Source organism: Echiichthys vipera (assembly GCF_963691815.1).
Source record: "Echiichthys vipera genome assembly, chromosome: 9".
Lineage (NCBI taxonomy): Eukaryota > Metazoa > Chordata > Actinopteri > Perciformes > Trachinidae > Echiichthys > Echiichthys vipera.
The window spans coordinates 27,501-35,000 of NC_139834.1; the positions used below are offsets into that span (position 1 = coordinate 27,501).

The following is a 7,500-nucleotide window of genomic DNA, read 5'->3' on the forward strand; positions in this document are numbered from 1 at the left end:
ACACACGGAGCAGGAACCAGGAGAACACACGTCTGTGTTCACACACGGAGCAGGAACCAGGAGAACACACGTCTGTGTTCACACACGGAGCAGGAACCAGGAGAACACACGTCTGTGTTCACACACGGAGCAGGAACCAGGAGAACACACGTCTGTGTTCACACACGGAGCAGGAACCAGGAGAACACACGTCTGTGTTCACACACGGAGCAGGAACCAGGAGAACACACGTCTGTGTTCACACACGGAGCAGGAACCAGGAGAACACACGTCTGTGTTCACACACGGAGCAGGCAGCAGGTGTACCTCTGATCTGCGGGGGTCCGCAGACTCTCTGCCCGCGCTGAACCACAGCTGATGATGATGATGATGAAGACGCATCCTCTCTGTCGGCATGACGACGGTAAACTCCATCATTCACATCTTCAAACACGTCCAACATCTCAGAGACACGAGAGGTGTAACCTGCCAGCTCCGTCACCTGACACACACACACACACAGATACACACACACACACACGCACACACACACACACACACAGAGACACACACGCACACACACACACGCACACACGCACACACACACACACACACGCACACAGAGACACACACACGCGCACATACACCCGCACACACACACACACACACACGCAGGATGAGGTCTTTAAATAGGAACAGCTCCTAAACAGGAAGAGGAGGAGCTAAAGCAGGAAGTACCTCCTTGTAAGAGCTCATGATTCTCTCCACAGCGTCTGCGGCGGCGTTGAGCAGGTTCCTGGCCGTGGTGAAGGCCTGCGTCCTCTCGCTCACAAGCTCCTCCTCCTTCATCACCAGCGCCGCCTGCTTCACCTCCTCAGAGTCTGCAGCAGAGGGCAGAGGTCAGAGGTCAGGGGGCAGAGGTCAGGGGGCAGAGGTCAGGGGGCAGAGAGCAGAGGTCAGGGGGCAGAGGTCAGAGGTCAGGGGGCAGAGGTCAGGGGGCAGAGGTCAGGGGGCAGAGAGCAGAGGTCAGGGGGCAGAGGTCAGAGGTCAGGGGGCAGAGGTCAGGGGGCAGAGGTCAGAGAGCAGGGGGCGGAGGGCAGAGGTCAGGGGGCAGAGGTCAGAGGTCAGGGGGCAGAGGTCAGGGGGCAGAGAGCAGAGGTCAGGGGGCAGAGGTCAGGGGGCAGAGGTCAGAGGTTAGGGGGCAGAGGTCAGGGGGCAGAGGTCAGAGGTCAGGGGGCAGAGGTCAGGGGGCAGAGGTCAGAGGTTAGGGGGCAGAGGTCAGGGGGCAGAGAGCAGAGGGCAGAGAGCAGAGGGCAGAGGTCAGGGGGCAGAGGTCAGAGGGCAGAGGTCAGGGGGCAGAGGTCAGGGGGCAGAGAGCAGAGGTCAGGGGGCAGAGGTCAGAGGTCAGGGGTCAGGGGGCAGAGGTCAGAGGTCAGGGGGCAGAGAGCAGAGGTCAGGGGGCAGAGGTCAGGGGGCAGAGGTCAGAGAGCAGAGGTCAGGGGGCAGAGGTCAGGGGGCAGAGGTCAGAGGTCAGGGGGCAGAGGTCAGAGGGCAGGGGGCAGAGAGCAGAGGTCAGGGGGCAGAGGTCAGAGAGCAGAGGTCAGAGGTCAGGGGGCAGAGGTCAGAGAGCAGAGGTCAGGGGGCAGAGGTCAGAGAGCAGAGGTCAGGGGGCAGAGGTCAGGGGGCAGAGAGCAGAGGTCAGGGGGCAGAGGTCAGGGGGCAGAGGTCAGGGGGCAGAGGTCAGAGAGCAGAGGTCAGGGGGCAGAGGTCAGAGAGCAGAGGTCAGGGGGCAGAGGTCAGAGGGCAGAGGTCAGGGGGCAGAGGTCAGGGGGAAGAGGTCAGAGGTCAGGGGTCAGAGGTCAGGGGGCAGAGGTCAGAGGGCAGAGAGCAGAGGTCAGAGAGCAGAGGTCAGAGGTCAGAGTGATAAAATCCTACCGTATCAATAACACATAGTTATACTTTATGAATATGAATATGAATATCCCATCCTCCTGATGCTGATGTGTCCCGTGTGCAGTCACCGTGGGCGGAGTATCCCGTGGCGGTGATGATGGGCACGGCGACCATCACCAGGCCGGAGGCGCTCCACACGTACTTCATCAGGAACTGCTCCAGCATGACGTACCACAGCCGCTTCAGCAGGGTCTGGTGGATCTGAGAGACCAGGGAGCGGTAGCTGCCCTGCAGCTGGGCCATCTCCACCTGGGACTCGAACACACGGCCTCACTTAGAGCAAACACACTTAAACATCCTCCAGAGTCCTTTTCTGCACTTTCATCAACAACTATGAAGGTAGAACTCCACAACAAGACCCTGGAGGACGTGGTTCCACTGTAAAGCCCCGTGTGCGTCCCCGTGTGTGTGCGTCTCTGTGTGCGTCTCTGTGTCTCTCTGTGTGCGTCTCTGTGTGCGTCTCCATGTGCGTCCCCGTGTGCGTCTCTGTGTGTGTCCCCGTGTGCGTCTCCGTGTCTCTGTGTCTCTCTGTGTGCGTCCCTGTGTGCGTCCCCGTGTGCGTCCCCGTGTGTGTGCGTCTCTGTGTGCGTCCCCGTGTGCGTCTCCGTGTCTCTGTGTCTCTCTGTGTGCGTCCCCGTGTGTGTGCGTCCCGTGTGCGTCCCCGTGTGTGTGTGTCTCTGTGTCTCTCTGTGTGTCTCTCTGTGTGCGTCTCTGTGTGCGTCTCCATGTGCGTCTCTGTGTGCGTTCCCGTGTGCGTCTCTGTGTGCGTCTCTGTGTGTGTCCCCGTGTGCGTCCCTGTGTGCGTCCCCGTGTGCGTCCCTGTCTCTGTGTGTGTCTGTGTGCGTTCCCGTGTGCGTCCCTGTGTGAGTCTCTGTCCGCGTGTGCGTCCCCTTGTGTGTCCCCGTGTGCGTCCCTGTGTGAGTCTCTGTCCCCGTGTGCGTCCCCGTGTGTGTCCCCGTGTGCGTCCCCGTGTGTGTCCCCGTGTGTGTCCCCGTGTGCGTCCCTGTGTGCGTCCCCGTGTGCGTCCCCGTGGCGCTCACCTTGTGGCCGCCGTAGAAGGCGATCTCCTCAGAGTTGGCGATGATGCGTGAGTGCATGTGTCGCAGGTCTCCTTTCTTCCGCGCCTCCTCAGCGACCAGCGTCCCGAAGCGCGGCGAGCAGGAGCGCAGCACCTTGGCGGTGAACGCCACCACCAGGCCGGCGATGACGGCCGGCCACGTGGTGTTCGCTCCTGAGGAGGAGGAGGAGTCACACTCTTCATCACCACAACACGGTTTAACTGGAACACGGGTGCTACAGGTGTGTGTTCAGGTGAGTCTCAGGTGTGTGTTCAGGTGAGTCTCAGGTGAGTCTCAGGTGAGTCTCAGGTGTGTGTCTCAGGTGAGTCTCAGGTGTGTTCAGGTGAGTCTCAGGTGTGTGTCAGGTGAGTCTCAGGTGAGTCTCAGGTGAGTCTCAGGTGTGTCTCAGGTGAGTCTCAGGTGTGTGTTCAGGTGAGTCTCAGGTGTGTGTCTCAGGTGAGTCTCAGGTGAGTCTCAGGTGTGTCTCAGATGTGTCTCAGGTGAGTCTCAGGTGTGTGTCAGGTGAGTCTCAGGTGAGTCTCAGGTGTGTCTCAGGTGTGTCTCAGGTGTGTCTCAGGTGTGTGTCTCAGGTGTGTCTCAGGTGTGTCTCAGGTGTGTCTCAGGTGTTGTGTGTCTCAGGTGTGTCTCAGGTGTGTCTCAGGTGAGTCTCAGGTGTTTGTCAGGTGTGTCTCAGGTGAGTCTCAGGTGTGTCTCAGGTGTTGTGTCTCAGGTGTGTCTCAGGTGTGTCTCAGGTGTGTCTCAGGTGTGTCTCAGGTGCGTTCAGGTGCGTTCAGGTGAGTCTCAGGTGTGTCTCAGGTGTGTCATGTGTGAGTCTCAGGTGTGTCTCAGGTGAGTCTCAGGTGTTGTGTGTCTCAGGTGAGTCTCAGGTGTGTCTCAGGTGTGTCATGTGTGAGTCTCAGGTGTGTCTCAGGTGAGTCTCAGGTGTTGTGTGTCTCAGGTGAGTCTCAGGTGTTGTGTGTCTCAGGTGTGTCTCAGGTGTATCTCAGGTGTGTCTCGGGTGTGTCTCGGGTGTGTCTCAGGTGTTGTGTGTCTCAGGTGTGTCTCAGGTGTGTCTCAGGTGAGTCTCAGGTGTGTCTCAGGTGAGTCTCAGGTAAGTCTCAGGTGAGTCTCAGGTGTGTCTCAGGTGAGTCTCAGGTGTGTCTCAGGTGAGTCTCAGGTGCGTTCAGGTGAGTCTCAGGTGAGTCTCAGGTGTGTCTCAGGTGTGTCTCAGGTGAGTCTCAGGTAAGTCTCAGGTGAGTCTCAGGTGTGTCTCAGGTGTGTCTCAGGTGCGTTCAGGTGAGTCTCAGGTGAGTCTCAGGTGTGTCTCAGGTGTGTCTCAGGTGTGTCTCAGGTGTGTCTCAGGTGCGTTCAGGTGTGTCTCAGGTGCGTTCAGGTGCGTTCAGGTGAGTCTCAGGTGTGTCTCAGGTGTGTCATGTGTGAGTCTCAGGTGTGTCTCAGGTGAGTCTCAGGTGAGTCTCAGGTGTTGTGTGTCTCAGGTGTGTCTCAGGTGTATCTCAGGTGTGTCTCAGGTGTGTCTCAGGTGTTGTGTGTCTCAGGTGTGTCTCAGGTGTGTCTCAGGTGAGTCTCAGGTGTGTCTCAGGTGTGTGTCTCAGGTGTGTCTCAGGTGTGTCTCAGGTGAGTCTCAGGTGTGTCTCAGGTGTGTGTCTCAGGTGAGTCTCAGGTGAGTCTCAGGTGAGTCTCAGGTGTGTCTCAGGTGTTGTGTGTCTCAGGTGTGTCTCAGGTGTGTCTCAGGTGAGTCTCAGGTGTGTCTCAGGTGTGTGTCTCAGGTGTGTCTCAGGTGTGTCTCAGGTGAGTCTCAGGTGAGTCTCAGGTGTGTCTCAGGTGTGTGTCTCAGGTGAGTCTCAGGTGAGTCTCAGGTGTGTCTCAGGTGTTGTGTGTCTCAGGTGAGTCTCAGGTGTGTCTCAGGTGTTTGTCATGTGAGTCTCAGGTGAGTCTCAGGTGAGTCTCAGGTGTGTCTCAGGTGTGTCTCAGGTGTTTGTCAGGTGTGTCTCAGGTGCGTTCAGGTGTACCTTTGGACTGAGCGGTGCGCAGCAGCGTGTAGCAGGTCACCATCACGTCCAGGATGGGTTTGGTGAGGTTGGAGTAGAGATGAGCGACGGACGCTGAGAACACGACGATGTCCTCGGTGAGAGACTGGTCAGGGTTGGACAGACGGCCGTCCATGTTACTGACGCGGTAATACGTCTGCGGAGACAGGGGACAAGGAGGGGCGTTCAGGAGCAGGAGACAGCGTGGGGCGTTCAGGAGCAGGAGACAGCGTGGGGCGTTCAGGAGCAGGAGACAGCGTGGGGCGTTCAGGAGAAGGGAGACAGCGTGGGGCGTTCAGGAGCAGGAGACAGCGTGGGGCGTTCAGGAGCAGGAGACAGCGTGGGGCGTTCAGGAGCAGGAGACAGGGTGGGGCGTTCAGGAGCAGGAGACAGCGTGGGGCGTGTGTGTGTGTGTGTGTGTACCTGGTTGCTGAAGTACAGCTGGTAGGCGTGTGTGTGTGTGTGTGTGTGTGTGTGTGTGTGTGTGTGTGTGTGTGTGTGTGTGTGTACCTGGTTGCTGAAGTACAGCTGGTAGGCGTGTGTGTGTGTGTGTGTGTGTGTGTGTGTGTGTGTGTGTGTGTGTGTGTGTGTGTGTACCTGGTTGCTGAAGTACAGCAGGTAGGCGTGTGTGTGTGTGTGTGTGTGTGTGTGTGTGTGTGTGTGTGTGTGTGTGTGTGTGTGTGTGTGTGTGTGTGTGTGTGTGGACCTGGTTGCTGAAGTACAGCAGGTAGGCGTGTGTGTGTGTGTGTGTGTGTGTGTGTGTGTGTGTGTGTGTGTGTGTGTGTGTGTGTGTGGACCTGGTTGCTGAAGTACAGCAGGTAGGCGTGTGTGTGTGTGTGTGTGTGTGTGTGGACCTGGTTGCTGAAGTACAGCAGGTAGGCGTGCTCCACCAGGCGGCCCCTGAAGCTGAGGGCCAGCTGCCCCTCCAGGAACCTGATGGTGCTGTTGATGAAGGTGGCAGGAACAGCCACCAGCAGCCACTTGGACAGCTGCAGCACGAACGCCTGAGGATCCTTCTGCACGATGCACCGCACGATCACACCTGCAGCAGGAGGGCACGTGTGATCCAGGAGAGGCACAGACCAGGCACAGACACAGACCAGGCACAGACCAGGCACAGGCCAGGCACAGACCAGGCACAGACCAGGCACAGACACAGACCAGGCACAGACCAGGCACAGACCAGGCACAGACACAGACCAGGCACAGACCAGGCACAGACCAGGCACAGACACAGACCAGGCACAGACCAGACACAGACACAGACGAGGCACAGACACAGACCAGGCACAGACCAGGCACAGACACAGGCACAGACCAGGCACAGACCAGGCACAGACCAGGCACAGACCAGGCACAGACCAGGCACAGACGAGGCACAGACACAGACCAGGCACAGACCAGGCACAGACCAGGCACAGACCAGGCACAGACGAGACACAGACCAGGCACAGACCAGGCACAGACCAGGCACAGACCAGGCACAGACCAGGCACAGACGAGACACAGACGAGGCACAGACCAGGCACAGACCAGGCACAGACCAGGCACAGACCAGGCACAGACGAGACACAGACGAGGCACAGACCAGGCACAGACGAGACACAGACGAGGCACAGACGAGGCACAGACGAGACACAGACGAGGCACAGACGAGGCACAGACACAGACGAGGCACAGACGAGGCACAGACACAGACGAGGCACAGACAAGCACAGACCAGGCACAGACACAGGCACAGACGAGGCACAGACCAGGCACAGACGAGGCACAGACCAGGCACAGACCAGACACAGACGAGGCACAGACCAGGCACAGACGAGACACAGACGAGGCACAGACGAGGCACAGACACAGACGAGGCACAGACGAGGCACAGACACAGACGAGGCACAGACGAAGAACAGACCAGGCACAGACACAGGCACAGACGAGGCACAGACACAGGCACAGACAAGACACAGACGAGGCACAGATACAGACAAACACACACACACACACACACAGACGAGGCACAGGCGAGACACAGACGAGGCACAGACACAGACACTGACAGACGGACGGACACAGGCACAGACAGACACAGACGGACACGGGCACAGACGAGGCACAGACCAGGCACAGACCAGGCACAGACACAGGCACAGACGAGGCACAGACCAGGCACAGACGAGGCACAGACCAGGCACAGACGAGACACAGACGAGGCACAGACCAGGCACAGACGAGACACAGACGAGGCACAGACGAGGCACAGACACAGACGAGGCACAGACGAGGCACAGACACAGACGAGGCACAGACGAGGCACAGACCAGGCACAGACACAGGCACAGACGAGGCACAGACACAGGCACAGACACAGACGAGGCACAGACAAGACACAGACGAGGCACAGATACAGACAAACACACACACACACACACACACAGACGAGGCACAGGCGAGACACAGACGAGGCA

The 7,500-nt window shown here is 58.7% G+C and overlaps 1 protein-coding gene across 1 annotated transcript in view; it reads right to left on the reverse strand.

Annotated features, from left to right (window-relative positions):
- The window catches only part of abcd1 (ATP-binding cassette, sub-family D (ALD), member 1), a gene marked incomplete at its 3' end in the record, with an annotated part of 35,581 nt that overhangs the window by 21,529 nt on the left and 6,552 nt on the right, over positions 1 to 7,500 (reverse strand). The window contains 6 exon segments of the mRNA XM_083920428.1: positions 307 to 481; positions 718 to 860; positions 2,001 to 2,181; positions 2,973 to 3,163; positions 5,021 to 5,195; positions 5,893 to 6,080. Coding sequence (XP_083776554.1) covers positions 307 to 481; positions 718 to 860; positions 2,001 to 2,181; positions 2,973 to 3,163; positions 5,021 to 5,195; positions 5,893 to 6,080 — 1,053 coding nt within the window.